Source organism: Sebastes fasciatus, chromosome 21 (genome assembly GCF_043250625.1).
Source record: "Sebastes fasciatus isolate fSebFas1 chromosome 21, fSebFas1.pri, whole genome shotgun sequence".
In the NCBI taxonomy this organism is placed as follows: domain Eukaryota; kingdom Metazoa; phylum Chordata; class Actinopteri; order Perciformes; family Sebastidae; genus Sebastes; species Sebastes fasciatus.
The window spans coordinates 4,031,610-4,051,805 of NC_133815.1; the positions used below are offsets into that span (position 1 = coordinate 4,031,610).

Below are 20,196 nucleotides of genomic sequence, written 5' to 3' on the forward strand. Positions count from 1 at the left end.
CACTCAGGTACCACGTTTGCCTCACAGATGCTTCGACTATGTAGGGAGATTTGTGTTTGAATCGTGACGTTATTCAATCACATCGAACCGAGAAGGAAAACCCTTAAAATCTCTGAAACGGCTTTTCAAAAGAACTCCATCGGTATTCTTTGCAGGGCTCGATTTCATTCTCTCAGTTATTGGAAAAAAGCAGGGGAAGCAGGATTTGGGCGTAGCTCTACCTATGCAGATGAGAATCTTTTCTCAGATTACACGTGTTTAGTGTGCGGCTGAGTATTTATCCTCTGCTGCTTTAATCCAAGTCGATGTGGATCAGACTTTGCTTTCCCTTTCACTGCTGGGGCTGGCAGTAGGTATTACAACCACTGCACTTATAGTCAACATCACCAACTATAGTTGAGCTGCGTAATTTGCATGTAGAGATATTTGAAACATGGGGATTAGTCAAGGCTTCTGAGCAAATCTTAATCCATATATATATGTATAAATATTTATATTTATAAAAAAAAAATAATTCCGTGATTATCCTTCAAAGTATGTGACAGTCGTAAGTTGCATTAATGTCTCGTTTTAGCATTTCTCTCTAACGTCGTCACGTGCTTTGTGAGAGATAGAGAGCAGCAGCCTTTGAAGTCTGTCAGCTCCTATATCCTATTAAATATCAAATGCATGTATTTGTCCTCCAGATAATCCCCACAAAGCTGCGATTCTACTGAAGCACTTTGAATGTTGGACCAACTCTCCTGCTTTAAGTCCTTTTTTGAGACTTTGGCACATCATATTATTATTATTAGTATTATTTATGGGAAAGTGCCCACATTTCTTTGTACTTTTTTGTGTTTGTTTTATCGTGTTGACTCATATTTCTCAGATAATTCACTTAGAGTTTCACTTGTTAATGCAGGTAGTTGGCTTTCATTTAAAAGGGGTGCGTTGTCCTATTTTTGTGACAACTTAGTGTGACTATGTGTCTAAGAAACACATCGGACAATTTTTTTTCACTAAAAGTAAAAGAGTTCCTCACCAACCTCTTCTGAAACCACCCATTACGAATGTTAACAGCCCATTAAATGGCTTCTTTCAGCTGTTATCACTACCACTCTAATGCTTCAGATGGGGGAAGCTGCACCTATACCGAACATTGTAGAAGTGGCACATGGTTAATATTGTGAAATGAAACAAAACTACTTGGTTAGGTTTAGGAAAATGGTTTGGGTTAAATATGTTTGTTACTTACATTTGTGAGTTAAGTTACGTTACATAACGTTATATACGTTAAGTTAAGTTACATATTTATATTAAGATAAGTTACGTTATGTACATTATGTAAGTTAACTTTCACAGGGGACTCTGGCCACGAGAGGTTGCCGCCTGACTTTGTCTTCTTGTATTCGTTTCAGTGATAAACCATGTGAATAGATGATATCTGCCTTCTAGTCCCTTCTAACTCATCTCTATGAGACTGATAACCACTGATAATGGCCATTCAATTGGCTGATACCATTTGAAGCGGGTGCTGAAACAGTTTATTTGTATACTACATTTATGCATAATCCACTTCACAGACTGACTGGCATTATTACTGACCTGACCCCTGACCCTTGTCATACTAAATCACTATAGGTCTGTCTGATATTGCATTCTTGTCTGGATTTACTGTCAGTCTAAAAGCCTGAGTGTTGTCCTAATTCAAAGTGTGCATCTGTTTTCAGTGATCAGTGTTCTTCCTTCATCCCTTTTATCGAGGATGTTTTGGGAGCTTTGTGTGAAAATGGAGTAGCCAAGTGGCCATGGCAGAGAATATGAGTCAGACTTATAACTTTTAAAATTCTACATCTGATACCTTGTCAGAAAATTTAGTTTTGAGACAAAGGAGGTATTTTGATTTTGAATATGTGGTTTATCTATCAAAAGAAAGCCTACTTGAAAAATGTCCTCCAACATTTTCCTTACCTTGGCGAGCCATTTGGTAATTTATTAGTGGTAGATATGTCTGCATAAGAGTTTCAAACATATTATTTAATTCCTTTAAGAGGCTAAACTTCGGTCTCAGTGTCAAAATCTAATATTTGTTGCTGGTCAGATTGTTTTCGCCCAGGGTAAATGTAAGGTTCATGTTTTTCTTCAGCTGTTAACAGTGGTCAGTACTCCTGCCTCTGGGTACTGTTGGCTGTACAGATCTCGCCACACTTTGATTAAAATATAGGAAAACAAACAGCGGCAGCTCTGTATTTATCAAATTTAGTTTTATTTCAAATGTACTTTGCAGAGATAATAATGCAATGTAATAATATATGTTAACCGTGCATGCAGGCAACAGGGTCGGAAGCTTAAAATAGAGCTAGTTAAGTCGACCTTTGAGCTGAGAATATTGTGTCACACAGCAGGTGTAAATTAGTGGTGCTGAAGTGTAATCACCAGAGCCTGGCACAGCTGGTGATGTAAGCACGGACGCGTTTGTTTCGTTTCTAAATTGAGCATTATGCACCCTCCCGTTCTCCCTTTGCAAGCTCAACTTGACTTACTCTGTTTGAGAAATGCCTCATTATCTCACTGTATAGAAACATAAATGAGATTCTGAAATCATGATTTCCTTTAATTGTGACATCACACCAAAGGGCATCGAACAACAGCAAGGTCAAACCCTGCATTTCCTCTCATCCAAAAAAAAATAAATAAAAAAAATGTGAGCAGTGAGGACCGATTTCATGCTTCAGCAGAACTTAAATAATAAATCTAACTTTAAAATCCACCTCAAGACCAGACGATTCTCCATAATACCTCCTCTTTAAAGATCACAGAGCTGCACATGCAGGTGTAATGCACGTTCTTTCAAAAGACTAGCAGAGCTTCACTTGAATGCTCAGTATACATAGAAATTCAACAAAGCTCGCAGTTATTTTTTACTACTTCAATGGCATTTTCAATAAATAAAAAACTGTTTCCCTCTGTCTTTTCCATTCCACTGCTTTTTAAAAATCCCCCTCTGCCTTACGTCTGAGTGGCTTGATGTCTGTCCTTATCATAGTAAATGTATTTCTTCCTGCCACACATTATTATTCACCGCGCTGAGGCACACAGTAAGCCTCACAGTGTGCCCCGGTCGTGTTAAAACATCCAAATCAAACCCTTTTTTTCGGATGTGGTTTTAATAAAGCCAACTCATCCTTTGAGTCACGGGGCCGGCGCTGCTCTGCTCTGATACACGGCTCCGACCTCACAGGGCTGTATCAGTCACCACTCAGCGCTCTGACCTCATAGGCATGGACAACCTTTTAATAGCGCTCTGGCTCCTCAAGTCCAAACTTGTTTGTACCGTCTGCATAATGGCACAAAAAAATGTCTGGAATACTGAAACTAGATTCCATGTTGCCTGTTTGTACTTTTCACAGCCGACCAGTTTGAAGTGCATGTCCTCATCTGTAAGGATTTATGAGTCGCAATTTAATTGGAGGGAATTAGTGGACATTTAGCTTCTAATATCCATCAAATTAATCTCTAACTCTGTGTTTCTCTCCCCCCCTTCCTCTCTCTCCCAGGAAATCCAGAATGGCTTCCGGGATTAACCTCTGCTCTCGGTAGAACTACCCAGAAGTTCACGTCCGTTTGCACAGCATCTCACGGCCTGGGAAATTCCATAATGTAAACGTATCTCGCCCTTTTTTTTTTTCATTAAACCTTCGGCTTTGGGCCATGAACCTTGGAGGATCTACTGGGACCGCCATTTCCTCAGTTTGGATTTAGCTTCCTCTTTTGCTGGGACTACTGCACGGGCCTCGCAGCGGTGGCTAGTTGTGGCGGCTGCGGCGGCGGCGGTGGGAGGACCTTACCACCTTGGAACACGGGGATCACTTTACAAAAGCACGCGCCACCATGAGGATATCCACCACCTCCTGTCTCTGTCCCTTTCTGGTCTGCCTCTGTTTCATCCAGAGGTGCTACGGGGCGAGCCACCATCTCCCCGCCAAAGTGCCCTCCAGGAACCAGACCAAACTGGCCAACGGGGAGTTGGAGGTGCACCACAGGCCTAAGCGTGGATGGATCTGGAACCAGTTCTTTGTTTTAGAAGAACACTTGGGACCAGAAGCACAGTATGTGGGAAAGGTAGGATTTTTTTTTTTATTATTGAACTGACTGCAACTGTAAACAAAAAAAGAAATCTTTTGATCCCAGGCAACTTGGTTTTTAACAGCTTACTTGGCATTTTTCTCCTTCCTCTTGTTTATTGAGAAATGGGTTACAGCAGGACCAAGCTGTTCTATTGAGGTGGACTGCCACGTCGGCATTGTACACGCTCTCTTTTTTATCCTCTGATGTGTAAATCCAGGGCTCATTTGTGAAGGTGTGTGGGTTTTTTTTTTCCTGTCATTACGATGTTGGAGTGAATTCCTCTCATGATAATGTCCAAAAAAAATGTTTTATTCTCTGTAATTAAGGAGTGCCTCTCAGCACGTCTGCCACTCGGGGAAGCCAGCGATGCGAGAGTGGATGAAGTTTGAAAGTGAGAATAGCCCCTCTCTACATGAAGCTATCTTTGAACTGAAATATCAGATTTGGCTTCTCAGCGGGAAATGAACCCAGATTTGATCTCTTGGTGGGAAATGATCCACCGCAGTACGAAATTGGACAGTAGTGCAATGGGGACATAGTAATCAAGGGCGCCTCATAGCTAGAACATTTTATGAATGTAATTCCAGAGTGACTGATGTCCCCTTACAGTGGAACAGATAGTAGCGGCTATTCTTCCTGCTTGTGCATATAGGGTTCGGCGTAGCCCCGGTTGTTGGTGGTGACTTTTCTGTTAGCTCCACAATAAGCCACAGGGAGCTGGTTAAGTCCTCTGCTTTGCAGATTGCCTGCCCTTATCTCCTGAAATGTTAAAATGTGTTTCTCCGCTGCAGTGATCATTATTCTAGGCACTCAGGCACAGACTAATCCCCTCAACTGCACTCCGAGAGAAAGAGAATGAGAAAGGCAGAACGCTCCTCTGACTGCACATATGTCTGTATTTCAACAACGGTGCCATTTGAAGGGAAAATGAAAGAAAACAGGGACGACAAGCTTGGAAAATAGGGTGAAAGGGGGGGGGGGAAAGCAGTAAATATCACTTTCCGCCTCTGTTTATTGAATACACCCGGGGTTTTAATCACAAATGTCCTTGCGAAGTCGGCAAAGCAGGAAAGAAAGGTTATTTATTGGTGAAACATATTTTTGCTAATATTATTTGACGCATGAATGAACCATAAAATCCCACAGTGCCAACAAAAACAATCCCTCAGCATTTGAGGCGCTGTGTCCCCGGTATTAGACAATATCAAAGATATGTGCAGCACATTCAAAACATCAGTTTGTCGATGCACAAGGACGCGTTTCCTCATGTACACATTAAATTCGTCCACTGCTTTGAAGTTCATGATTGTTTGGTTTGCTGGCTGGTTGGCTGATGTGCTAGTTCCACTCCTACCTTAAGGGTGTTGTTGTTCTGTGTGTGTGTGTGTGTGTGTGTGTGTGTGGTGGGTGATGCTGATGAAAGCAAAACAAACATAAACACCTAATCCTGGATGATAATAAAGCACTGAGAAGACACATAAACATTATTAAGGAATCAATTTGACATGCATGTTTAAAGAGATGAGGTCTCCAGATGGTTCGCACAAAAAAACATTTAATTATGTGGGTTGGGACTGGTGTGCAGTGTCCTAATGTGGCCAGGAGACAGAATGACCCTTAATTAGACAAAGACAGGAGAGGAGGAGGAGGAGGAGGAGGAGGATTAATGCACTCAGCACGTACTGCGCTGTATTGTGTTTTTTTTTCCTTCCTCCCTTTGCTTGATTAAAAACTCTGGACATTAGCGTGCAGCAAATGAGCAGTTCCACCAGGGAATTGCCAACACAGTCTTTGTCGATAATTGCTTTCATCGGAAAAAATGTGAAGTTTTGAAACAGACGTTTCATGATAAGGTGCAGGGAATATCGCGCACAGAAATGGAATTCTAATTATTGCGAGGTCGACATAAAAAGCAGATGCGTGCTGAGAAATCTGCAAGGTCAGACATGACTCGAGCATACCGTAATGTAAGACTCGGTCTCGGTAGTTGGTAATGTTGTGTGTACTTTCTACTACTCTCACATAAAGGACAGCAATAGAGTGACTTCTGGGAATAAGTGAAGCGGCCAGTCTGTCAAGAACATTTTTAATCCCCCTGAGGTATCCCATAATCCCTAGTGACACCTTTCTGGGGGGCTGATGCATTTGGGAAATGACAGCTTTGTGCATGAGTGAGACGCAAATGCTTTGGTAGGGGACAGGGCTTGTCCAGATACGAGACGGGAGACAACCCATTCTCCCGATGGGAGGTGTGGATGCCTTCGTGTCAATCAGCTCAGCGTGGTTCTCTGAAGTCATCGTGCAGGTTACAGACTGGATGGTAATTTTTAGAAGACGATTTGAATCCCCGAGCCCTGAATGAATATGGACTTCAGTGAACTGTCTGCTGTATCTTAGTTGGAGGACGTGGTGCAGCTGTTGGATGAAAAGACATAGTCAGATATCCTTGAATGGAAGCATCATCGGCGCTGCCCGCCGCTAAAATATACAGCAAATACTGTGAGATTTGACAGAATCGGTGCTTCAGCCACGACCGGGAGGAATACCCCTGTCTTATTTGCAGAGCAAAGTAGCAACCTCTAAGAAAAGGTGCCTAAATGTTTTATTCATACATCTAAAAATGGATCGTGCTGTGACAGAATCAGGCAACTGTCTTGTTGCATGTACAGTAATAGCTCAACTGTGGGAAGAATAAAAAAAAGGAAAAAAAGCGAGGTCTTAACATCAAATTGCTTTTCACCCACTCTTTTGCAATGCAGGAAACAAGTGCATGCAGATTGGAATGTTTTCTGTATTAAACCAGTGAGGTGTTACGTGAAATAACAAGGAACATTTCACAGTCGATGTCACATTATTACTCTGCCTTGTTGGAAAGAGAAACATCCTGACAATGGCAGAAAGAATACTTATCAACCACGGAGAATTTTTTCTGACACTGAGGCATTGCGTAAGTGCTTCTGTGTTTCTATATGTTTTAGGGGCTACAACTAAAGATTTTTCATTATTGTGTACTCTTTTAATCACATTTTTGAATATATTATTATTATTATTATATTGAAAAAAAGCCTTCAGCAGTTTTCGAGACCTCAAAATGATGTCTACAGATTGCTTTTTATATTTGACCGTCAGTCAAAAACCTAAAGATTTTCTATCTACAACGTTACAAAACCGAAAACAGTGGATTCATTGATTTTTTTACAATACAATATTTACCCTCATTTTAGCTCTGCTTTGGTCTCCACCAACCCCTGAGGGAAATATCTGTCTCTTTAGCTTCTACATGCTCCTCTATGTTCAGCAGCTAGTTGCTAATGTTGCCTGTTTGCTGTTTGGTGCTGGACATGTAGTGTGCAGTAGGTTAATCAGAGTTTTTTTCTTTGCTGAAAACAGCTGCCTGCTGCATCTGGAAATGACGTTGATTAATCCAAACTGAAACAAACAGTAAAGTAGCGGGCTTTCAAAACAAAACAATACGCTGAAAGACCATAAAAAAGGTATTGTAGAGCCTCGTAGAGAAAGGGACAGCAGAGTTAGGTGATACATCTCTGTGGGTTTGTCACCATCAGTGACACCTTCCACAATACACATCATTAGTCATTATTTAATCCATTGTTAATACAAAAATATTGATTGATGCATCGTTAAACAATTAATGATGATTGTTGATTGTACATTAAGTGCATGCACAAATGTGTACATTCAGTAAGATTAGTGTGTCTGGACCTGTGATTGATTGATTTTTCTCATCTGTGTTTAAAGGGTACATATCAAGAAAAACTCACTTCTTCAGTGCTTGTGCACATACAGTACATTTAAGTATCTGGAGTGCCTACCAACCCACAAACTATGAAATAAGACAATCCAGTACATTGTCTGTGGGCTGTCTAGATCAGAAAACATGTGATTCAACAAGCCTTTTTTTCAAGACGGGGTCTTAAAGAGACAGAAGCTATAATGGAGCGTTTCAGACAGAGGGTGAATACAGGTATATTCAGAGAGACAGTATGAGAAAAATAATGTGTTTTTGGAACATTAAAGCATGTAAACATGTTCTAGTAGAAACCCAAAATACAAGTATGAACCTGGAAATGAGCACGATATGTCCCCTTTAAGGCAATTTGGATCACCAGTCTTTTGTTTGGAAAGCCTCATTGTTATCTGGTCAGGCATAGAAATGTACCTGCGGCGTCGTGTCCTTGAAACAGTCACATTTTCACCAAACAAAAGATGATAAAACAAATTAAGCCACCCCAGTGAATTACAGGCTCAACTTCCATTGATTCACCAACTGCAGAAAATAACTCTTGAAGCTTATGTCTGCTGTCTGTACAGGCATGCCTAATATCCTAAGTGCATTCCCCTGTCCTCTGGCTGAAACGTTCAAACATATTAGCACCGTTTAGACACTTGAGACTAAAGCCATTTGCCCTCGCCCGCTGCCAGCAGAAGGCAGAAAACGTCATGTTTTCTAGAGCCGATCTGCTGACGCTTTCATATCTGTCTCATCCAAATATCACATTTTAGCAGCAGTTAGAGGCAGAGCCATTAAATGAGTGTCAGAGTTGCTTCCGGGACTCTAATAATCTCATTACTGTACATCAAGAAGTCAACCATCCTGCTGGGAAGACAACGATTCATTCTGTTTCTCCCCGCAGATGTCAAAATAGAGGACAACTATGAGGGCGGATCTCCGTGATGTGCATCAAAGGCACGTCTCCAGCGCGCCCCTCATCACTGTCTCTTGATGTATGGTCATTAGGCGGGCGCTCCATCATCAGGGTTTACTGTGACTGTTACAAATCAATCGAAAGAGAAGGGGGGGACGCTCAGAGGAGTTGATTGGGAGGGAGCATGGTCAAAATGTGGTGATAATCAGACAATCAAGCACGCCCACATAGAAAGTGATTAAGTCCTCTTGAGTGAAGTATAAGAGCCGAGATTTAATCAAAAATGAGCCCACCCCCCTTCGCTAATTGCAAATATGAAGCCAAGGCACGGATCATCAGCTATAGGGCACGCAGCCTGTTCATTTCTCCTTCTCTTCGCCCCTCCTCTCTGCTCCCCTCACCGTGCACATTGTTGATGGAATAAAAAACTCCACAACCTGACTCCCACCTTCAACATTTGCTTTCAACATTAAAGCGATGCAGTTTTAATGAATCTTTCCAACATGAAGTAAATGTTGTTTGTCCGGTGCCAGTCTGATTACAAGAGTTGCAAAATCACAGCAACAAAAAAACAACGCAGATAAACAAAGATGCTGAGCTCGCAGGGATGCATTTGCAGCTATTTGTAGCTTCGGTGCGTCTACACAAATGTGTTGATGTCTCACTGAAAGTTTAACTCGCTGGAAAATCGATTATAAATCAGCATGGGATCAATCAGCTGAAATGTAGCCACAGTGGTTGTATTTTGACATATTTTATGCTGGGCGCGTGGTATAAAATGTTATTCTGGATTTCATATATCAGAGTTTTATGTCGTACTTATTTCTTTTTCCGCCTGCACCGGAGAGTAATTTTTCTTGTTTGCCTCGTTGTTCTCGTTCCACACAGTTCATAATGAGTGGACAAGCAACATCCTTTTATACAAGCAGAGAGTAAACAAGGCTAGCAAGCACATACATTATGTGGATCTGTACACTGAGTACGACCAAGCCATTACAAATGGCATTCACCAATAATGCAATCCAACTGGGCACATACATTATCAGGATTCGCAAAATGAAAAAAAGGACAAAGCAGAAGAGGAAAGAGGTGGAGGAGCAAAACAGATGAAGGTCAAGCTGTGTAATGTATCAAGATAGCACTTAACAGAGCGTATCCTCTGCCTCTGCTATGTAATTGTGCAGATTGGGTTACGTGTCGTGTGCTCTTTTTTCGAAAAAAGCTGATATTTTCCATGCTTCATTAAACTCACATAAGATTAAGTCTGTTTTCTTGACTCTACCTGAAATGGGACATGAGTTATGTATGTTTGATTTACAGCCTCTTTGAAGCATTTTTGGATGATTATCGCAGCACCATGTGGCCAGTCGGCTCTATATTTGTTCAGCAGAAACATTGGCAGGAATAGAATAATTGGCATGGCTGCAACCAAGACTGGATCCCTGTGATTGTGCATGTTGCCCAGAAATGGAGAATTTGAATCTTCTTTTATCTACTAAGGGGTGAACAGGTTTATTGGTGGTTGCCATCTTTTCAGAAGTTTTGTCCAATAATCCATTCATAAATGTTTTTAAAGATATTCTGTTGTATATAGTTGGTTGCAAGGTAGCTCTGTTGGTGGTCTAAATAGCTTCAGGGTAATGTAATTAACATGAATCAGCAATTTGGAGTCAGTTTTTCAAGCAAAAATGCATTGTACAAATTCATCAAATGCAAGGTTTGATGCTTTTCTTTATATGATGAACTGAATCACTTTGAGTTTTGGGCTTTTGATTGGATAACACAAGCAATGTGAAGGTTTTACCTTGGGCTCTGGGAAATTGTAATAGACATTTTTGGCTATTTACTGTCATTTTGCAGCCAAAACAAAGTAGTAATTAAGAGAGTAATAGGCAGATTAATCAATAATGAGTCATTAGTTGCAGCCCTAGTTAATATGTACTAGAACATCCCTTTGATTGGGTTTAAAATGTGATGAAACATGTTGAAGATTGTTACAGATACAATATCATCACAATATTACATTATCTAAAAGGGTGAGACGACAAACCATCAATTTACAGACATTGTGAATCTCTTGCAAAACCAAATTTATTCTCAGTTTTGTTCAATGAATAAATAATCTGGATTGTACATAATTAAGATGAGAGTAGCCACAACAACCAGTGGCATCTAACCAGATGTTCAATCAACCCATAAATCCAGAATCTTTAACTGGTCAAATATTGTAATTAATCCAGATAAACATCAATAAAAAATTAACCAACACAAAAAAATATTCCATGTACTGATGTATATATAAAATAATAATAATAATAACATGCAATTCCAGTATTCAGCCCTACAATGTACTTCATTATTCTAATTTTTTTATTATTATTCTATCAACATTGTCTCGTAATTTTCATTGAAGAATATGAATTGATTTCAGCTAATAATGTATCAGAATATATGTAAATATGCTTATTAATTCATAGGCCAGTGTCTTTATTAAGTAAGTTAAAATTGTTAAAAATAGATCACAGTACCAGTGTGTACAGTAGCTTATTATATGAACCAGCCCTCTTATAGTCATTTCCTGGAAGCTTTTTGAATTTGTTGAGGTGAAAAGATTAGTTGATGATCAATCAGTCAGTCAGAAACCAAATTAATTGCTTATAATTGTGCTTGTACAGGTGCTGCTTACAACTTCTCTTTTTATTCAGTCCAATTTTCACCCCGCGCTCTAGTAACTTATAATTTGTGACTTCATTGTTCATCAACTCTGACTGACTAAATGAATGACTGCATAACTATAATCATAGGTTAGTTTGATTACATTTGTTACACATTCATATTTTATATTATAATATTACCCAGCACTACTACATGAGTAGAAAAATACTATTTAATGTTGCAGGAATGCTGTTGTAGTGGCAGATATCTGTCAGGTTAGAGGATTGCTTTGTTGCTCAAATCTCTTCTCCCCTTAATTGACTGAGACACCTGACAGGCGCTACGACAGAGCCAAAAGTACACTGTTTGACTGACTGTGAGCGCCAATTAGCTTGTGAACACAAACAATTTAAGGCTCCTCTCGACATATGCAGAGCCCAAAAAAAAAACACGCAGCTTGTTGACAAAAGAAAGTGAAAGATACTTTCTCTCGGGTTGCTCCTCTGGGCATATGATGAAATCATAAGTGAGCTTCTCCTTGAGATTGGAGTGTTTTTTCGCCAGCGACTTCAGAGCCCCAGACTCTGTTGATCTCTTTAAATTCCTCTGAAATGCATTGCCAGCTGCCCGCCGCCAGCCACATGCCAGTCATCTATTCCACTAGTCTTTAATAAAGTCGCCCGAAGAGACCGAGGAGATAAACGCAATCCCTTGTTTTGATGACCTGTGGAGGAAAAGGATTCCTCTACAGTAAGTCTTTGTGGGGAGACGGCAGAACAACAAGGTTGCAGAGGTCAAAATTCACCTTTCTCATAATGTCTTCACCGATCCGTGTGTATGAGAGATTTCCATACATTTCCATTCATTATATATTGCATGGACTGGACATCACTGCCATTTTCTTTCCCCTCCTCTTTCAAATGGCCACACATAGAGCTGATATGTTAAGCTCACATCAGGCTTGCTCTGCAGTGTAACAAAACTGACACTAATTACATTAGGGGGGGGGGTTCATGAAATTTTCTGTGTGATCAAAATAAATGAAGTATGAATAAAATATCCCAACGCTGAAGTCAAAGTGCAATATGCTGCACCCTCTGCAGAGAAATGGAGCCCTGTTTTTGAAATCATGTGACAGAAATTCGCCCCGAGCCCAGTTTAGTACAACCAGCTTTGACTACGAAGGGAAATATGTGAAATACAAACTGTCCCCTGAACAGCAGTGAGGGAGGTGTCCGTCCAGAGATATTTGGATGCTCCAACTGTCTTTTCTTTGCCTCTTCTCCCCTCTTTGGTATCATCAAGCAGTCACAGATGGTTAGTAAACATGAAGAAGTGTGCAGTTTAAACCGTATCAGTGTAAGATCTATCATTATAGGTTGTTGTGTGGTGTGTTTTTCTGGTCCTTTAGGCTGTATTTACTTCACTGTTTCAACACAGTGAATGTTTTTCATGACCATAGCCATCCAAAATACCTCAAATATTATTAAATGATTAAAAGGAAGTATGTTTGATTCATACTGAATATAATTGATGTATTTAGCGGCCAATCAAAACAAGGACTAGATGATTTTTTCTTAAAAATGCAAGGTTAGATCACAGTAGTTGCATTTTTTTTTCTCCTGTGGCCACAACAAGCTCCATAAATCAGAAAAAAAGCCCACAGCTCATAAACCTTAAAGAGTGCTCCAGGGATGACCAACCAGGAAGTTAGCATCACCCTGGTTCCCTCGACAAACAGCCAATGGGATTTCTCCATTGGGTTTTGGATAAATGCAGAAAACAAACTCTGTGACAAACAAACGTTTATGATACTTACACGTTTTGTTCCGTGAGATAATCTCCACAAATAAACACCACTTTTATGTTTTTTAAAGTATGAATGCAGTCACCAGAAGTAAAAAGCTGACGTTAGGTTATAAATTAACTACAACACGGTTGCTTGAGCGCGAGGCTGTAGAGGCGGAGGAGTCGGCGGGATGACGTTTAGTAGTGTCATTTAGCTACTTGTTAACAAGTGGGATATTTACTGACATATTTTATATCATAGAAGAAAATGTTAAAATCCCTTCAGCTTGTGTTAACCACAGACCATATTTCAGACATCTAACTAAAAACCCATTGACTTCCAGACGAGGGAACCAGAAGTGCTCAAATGCTAACTCATTTACAGGTTTTAGGAATCATTCCTGTAGCACTCTATTGCTGTGAGAGTATGATAATAATTGAACGTGACCTTAATGAGTAAATCAAAATTGTTATCAACTTAGAGCGTTACGCATCTGAATTGTGACAGCTGGAGAGTGTTTAGTGGTAAATCAAACCTCAGATATGCAATTTTATGTTGCTGTTTATAGCATTTTTTTAGCAGACTACTCAACATTATATCCATATACCATTGAAGGAGACAACTTAACTATTTAGTTGAGAAAGTGTAATGCTTAAGAGACCTAATATTCTTCTAAAGATATCTGTTTCTGGATCCTGGTTTCTATAATGTATTGATGATTAAAAAGGTTGGAATAGATACTGTATCATTCATTCAGTATGTACTCATCTGTCATGAGTACACAATGGACCATGATGGGGTTTTATGGAAGATGAGGGTGATTTTAAAACCAATCAAGACCACGTTACACACTGAGAACACCTGAAGATACTCATTCAAGCATGAATCCTTATTGCTTTTTTCAGATTTGAATGTTGAATATCTTCATATTGTTTCACTCCCAGCTGGCCAGACACTGCTGTACTTTTAGCTTGTGATGTTTGTGTAATGGCCCGCAACCTGTTGACACTTTTATCACCCATGGATTTTGGAAGGCAGCAGTCGCCATATGCATCATTGGTTCCCTCTTTGCCGAGCATGATTTATTGGCTCCTGCAAAGGAAGTCAATGGCTAAATTAGCACTCTGACTGGAGGCAAAATTACATTTATGAGCAGCAGTTGTAGAGTGCTGCTGGACAGAAGTGGATATGTCCTTGTAGTAGTTATGGAAGCGGTCTGTCCTTAAGTAATAACTCTGGTTCTCTGCATTTAAATGATTTAAATTTATATGTAGGAATTGATCATCAAACTAGAGCCATCACTGGAATCTACGATGTCTAAATGTCTTTCACATTATAAAGCAAAGAGAGCAGAAATAGGCTAACAAAGTAATTGTTCCTGACCGTCCAGGCTGCCATTGATGTGTAAACGTGTCCTGATTTCTTCCCATGGAGGTTGTGTTTCATATTAGTACAATCTAGCAACTGATTAACTACCTGATTCAACAGGATCTTTGACTCCTTATCTAATTACAGGCTTGATATTTTCCACGGGAAGGACGGGCGGCTCTCATCAACAGTCAGGCCTGCAATCAACAGCGGCTTTCTAATTAGTAATTTATTCGCTAGTCCAGGTTTTGATTAGAAGTGGTCTGAGGACCTCCGCCGTTCAACTTGATAAATAACTTGTCTCCGTTAATGGTTGTGCATTTATACTAGTAGTGTTGTTTTTTTTTAAAATGTGTACCTCTGTGGTTGGACTCGTTGGTAAAAGGGACATACCATGCTCATTTTTGAGTTCATTTGGGGTTTTTAGTAGAACATGTTTGCATGCTTTAATGTTAAAAAAAGACATTATTTTTATCATCCTGTCTGTCTGAATATACCTGTATTCACCTTCTGTCTGAAACGCTCCGTTTAAGCGCCTGTCTCCTTAAACCCCCTCCTGAAAAAGCCCAGTATGCTCTGATTGGTTTGCGCGAAAGATATAGTGCACCTTTGCAAAGGTAGTTCTCAAGCAAGGAAATACTCACAGGAGTTATTTGGTGTGCAGATCCATTTTAATTGGTTATTATCTAGTTGATCCAGCACCCACCTATCGTACACTGGATATGCGTGTATTTCCTAGCGTTTTCTGATCTAGGCAGCCCACAAAAAAACGTACTAGGTTGTCTTTTTTCTCAGTTTGTGTGTTGGTAGGCACTACAGATACCCAAATGTATGTGCACAAGCACTGACAAAGTGAGTTTTTCACGTTATATTCCCTTTAAGTGATTGGGAAATACACCCAGGTTGACCAAAACTGAGCCTCAGGATCAGTAAGGTAACACAAGCTACGAATACACTCTACGGGTATACAGGCTGTCCAATCACGTCTTATCTCCCAGCAGAGATGTCAGATGGTCATCAAGTGGGGGATTAGCAGTGCTGAAATAGTAATTAATCCTGTAACAAACAGACAATCAATCAAGAAATCAGTCAATAGTGGCTGCAAAGTTGAATGCACTCAATAAAATTGAACAGTATGATGGTTGATTGTTTCTAAATTTGGGTCACTGTGAAAGTACACGTTGTTGTCTTCAGCTCGAACTCCAAAACAATTTAGCTGTGCCCTAATTCAGGCACTGCACCAGTTAAATGTGTTTACAGCAAAAACACTGCAGTTGGTTGGCCAGTTATTTTTGCAGGCTTTGCAGGGGAACATTATGCAAATCCTTAGATGTAGGGCTGGGTGATGTGGCAAAATAATTCATCATGATATATATATATATATATATATATATATAAATATATTTCATGTCAGTTGATATATACTATAGCACAGTATATTATTATGTCACCATTTGACTTAGCTTCCTTTCACCTTAAAATTCACTAGTAGTACGTTGTATCTATTTAAATGAGTACATTATACAGAGCAATTCTTCACTCTTTGTCAGTCCAAACACTGAAATGTTTACATTCCAGAAAGCCTCGGGTCAGTTATGTAAACCTGTAGTGTTGCAGTCTGTAGCTGCTTTGTTTCTCTGAGAGCTCCGCTGTGTGTTCCAGCCAGAGGTCGGCTGCTGTTTAAGACTGTGTGCACTTCTTCTGTGTGCTTTATGGTGGTGACGCTTCAGGTTATAGACTTTGTTAGCACATGTTTTTGGCTTAGTGAATGTACATTCAGTACATGTGTTTCGTGTCAGACATTATGTAGCCTCGCCTTGTTTCGGAGTGTTTCATCCACTTCAACGCCGAACAGGGCTTTTAGTTGCAGAAGTGTTACCAAACCACTTATGTCTTTTCTTGCATCATTTATCCACAACAGCTCCTTACATTTAAGATGTTTGTGACGGTTGAGTTGTCATTTTCTTTCGTGGCATGAAAAAGTTTCCTGAGAGGGAATGCTTTTCCCCCGTCTAACTATCCAACTTCTGCTACTAAACCATGGCGTGTGTTTAGTTTACCAACCCAGCTGTGCCTATTTTGGAAAATCATACTGTATGACTTGTTAGAAATAGCTTTGTTTCTGTGATGCGATTGGTTGTAGGTACATTATCAAACAATGTAACTTATCAACAGTAGTTTCTAATTTGCCTAGAAAAATGTCTATACCAATCCGTGTCCGTTCTCCCAGCCCTAATCAGATGTATCAGCAGTGAAATTACAACATTACAATTATTCACATTGAAGAAGTTACATATTACTTTTTGCTGAATCATATGTTCAGTAGGCCTACCACGATAATTACATTATCTTCTTATCGTACAAAGTATTAACATAACATCGATCATTTTTGCTGACCTTGATATTGACCGTTGTGTTTGTATACATAAGATCTTCACCAATGTTTTTTGATGCCAGAATAAACAAATAAATAGCAGGGATTTCCCTACTGTTATAAGACTTGCACAGACATTGCACATTTTTATTAACAGAGCCCAAGAGTCCATGTCATTCATTGTTTTGGTTGTGTGGTATTATTTTATTTGTTTTATTTATTTAGAATATTTAAAAAAAAAAATTTTCACATTGTCATTTCAATGTTGGGATATTCTTAATGATTTGAAGTTCATTGCTTTTTGAAAGGGAGTACTTGCATTATTATGCTATTATATTATCATCATACCATTGGCATAAAATGACAATAATATCGTTTAACGGAATTATTTCAGGGACAATATATCGTCCGACGAACGCTATCGTGTCAGGCCTTGTGTTGAGGCATCTAAGTTTGAATATTTAGAAAGTCAGTTAGATGTACAACACCTACACCTTCATTAAGGCTTTTAGAGAGTGTGTTAACTTGTAAAAACTTTTATTTTGCCTTGTATGGTGGTAATTTATTACATAATGAGCACATATTTTAATTTTCACCAGTCAATTTAAAGCACCTGTTGATTTGTCTCAGTTTGTGACTGCGGTTCCAATTTGTCCGTTTTTGACATCGTATTTAAACAACTCAACTTGAAATATACTTTTTTTAAATTGTATTATTGTTAGATTTGACTGATGCACCAGCAGGCCCCTGTGGAGTTAGTTGTCAGATGTTGTTGTGAAACTGCACATATCAAAGCGCTGAGTTTAACACCTCTGTTACATCTGACAGATGCTGCTAATTGGCATTAAACAGACCATGACCCACCTTTGTAGTTGGGTTGTAATTGTGATTTATCATTTCAAAGCTAAAGTCCCTCTACATGCCATTTAATATTATTTTGTCACCCCGTTCTACATGTTGGCGCCCAATATCCATTCCTATCTATACTATGTATATATAATAATGTTAGGAAGAGTAACATATTACTTCCAAACAAACAGAGCATGCATTATTTATTTGCTGTATGTGTATCTTGTGTTCTCCAAAGACTCGCATAAATCTTGTTTGAGATGAGAGTTGGAATTCAAAGGTTGTGTTCACAGCGCACTGATGTGCATTTAAAAATATGAAATACTGAAATACCAGCAGTACCACCAGTATGTGAAGCGTGGCCAATGCACAATGAAAATTGATTGTTCTGTTATGTTCAGCTGTGACACTACCCTGAGGAAAAAAAGCAAAAAAGAAGTCTGTGATTCTTAACATATTTTATTCATGGGTGAAAATGAAGTTCTTTAAATGATGATGTTACCATGGCGCCCTGGTTTGGAAATCCAGTGGTATTGTAAAATATATTTATAAAACTTTACAACTACAAACCCAGCTGAGCAATTGGCATGAAAGTCTTAATCCTCTTGGTATCAATTATGGCTGAAAAAAGTGGCTCGGTCTTCCCTTATTCCCCTCTCCTGGTAAGAAAGGCAGTGCTTTTCCCGCCTTCAACAGTCTTGTAAGGATTTCCCCCAAAACTTTAATCTCTAAAGATGAATTTCTTCAGCGATGCTCGGGTAGAGTGGAGCCTGAGACAGAATATTGAATAATGTAATGTTAGACTTAGATGTTGGGAGTTTTCTGAATCTGAAACATGGGCTGAGGACCACCATGCAGTGCAGTAATGCTGCAAAGCTTACTGCTATATGAAGCACAGATGGTTTATATGGCCTCCGTGGTAGAGATTAGTGTGCTTTAAAGTGCTTTAGATATGTAGTATAATGTATTCTTATAAAGCCCTGATCCATGCCTTCGTATGGACTAGGGCTCTGCTGTAACTGTTGATCATTTCCATCGATATTGTAATTATTTTGTTGATAATCCATTGATTATTTTCAGTTCTACAATTGACTAATCAAACAATCATTTCAGCATCAATGTGGACATTATAGTGGTCCCTCTTCATGCATTTCTTCTGCAGCTATTCTACAGCATTGCACTGTGGCCATTGTTATTTTACAACCATGAATCACATTTTGAAACCGTGAATCAAAAACAACTTCTCAAGAAGTGATTGTGGCAACGTTCTGTTCTCGGTATTCACACACCCTGTGTCTGGTTTGCCTTGCAGCTTCACTCAAACTCGGATAAAGGCGACGGATCCGTCAGGTACATTCTGAGCGGGGAAGGAGCTGGGAATATATTTATCATCGACGAAGTGACAGGAGATATTCATGCCACTAAGAGCCTGGATCGCGAAAGGAAAACACATTATGTCCTGCATGCACAAGCCTTGGACCGCAACACAGAGGAGGCGCTGGAACCAAAATCGGAATTCATCATCAAAGTACAAGACATCAATGACAATGCACCCAAATTTCCAGATGGACCCTTTGTAGCTACGGTGCCGGAGATGTCTGAATTGGGTGAGTACAGTGCTACAAAATAAACTGGACCGTCACATGATTGTCAGTAAGGCTTTGTTTGAATGGGTTGAAAGATGGAAAAAAAAAACTGTCTGAACTTGAGTGATATTTTTGTTGCTTTTTATATATTCTTCATGTTTATAATCCCTTTTATCCCCTCTGTAAAGAGAGAACTATTTACATTTTGTGTACATTTCAAATAGACTCGTGACCAATGCTGCTCCAAGATGCTTTAAAAGACGCTCCCGATCAAACATGTTATTGCCCTGTGCTGCATTCTGGTTTGTCCTCTCTGTGATAATGTTCTCCAGAATGTTTGATCTTGTGTAAGCCAGCCGAGTCCTCTTTTTCATCTTTGTTCTCTGGTTGCTGTGATGGTTTCCCGGGTGGGCAGGTCTTTATAAAGCACTCAATAGTGCCTCCACAGCAATCCCCGCCATCGAGACCGTGGAGTCCTCCACATCATAGAGGAAAGAAAAGCCTCTATCCACCTCCTCTGAGACAGCTGCTCCTGCCCAGCATCATGTGGCAAACATCTATTTTTTATTTCTTTATTGTACTGTTCTGTTTTTAGCTCGGGCAAACAAAAGCCCCCCCCCTTTTCTCTGTCCAGTGGATTCTGCCTCTCAGCACAATGTCTCCAAAGTATGGTGCTCAAATGTTTCACAGCACTCCTTCAAAAACATGTGTAGGTTGTGGCCAAACATAAATGGTGGCCAAACTGCTGTCAGAGCAATTCCCCTTCAACTCTACTATAAGGTGGTGGATCTGTGACGC

The 20,196-nt window shown here is 39.7% G+C and overlaps 1 protein-coding gene across 5 annotated transcripts in view; it reads left to right on the forward strand.

Annotated features, from left to right (window-relative positions):
- LOC141759658 (cadherin-18) overlaps positions 1-20,196 on the forward strand; it is a 180,186-nt gene that overhangs the window by 105,050 nt on the left and 54,940 nt on the right. For all 5 annotated transcript variants that reach the window (XM_074621911.1, XM_074621913.1, XM_074621912.1 and 2 more), the window contains 2 exons: positions 3,540-4,104; positions 19,125-19,419. In XM_074621911.1, the coding sequence (XP_074478012.1) occupies positions 3,874-4,104; positions 19,125-19,419 (526 nt within the window). In that variant the 5' untranslated portion in view covers positions 3,540-3,873. The remainder of the gene's footprint in view (positions 1-3,539; positions 4,105-19,124; positions 19,420-20,196) is intronic.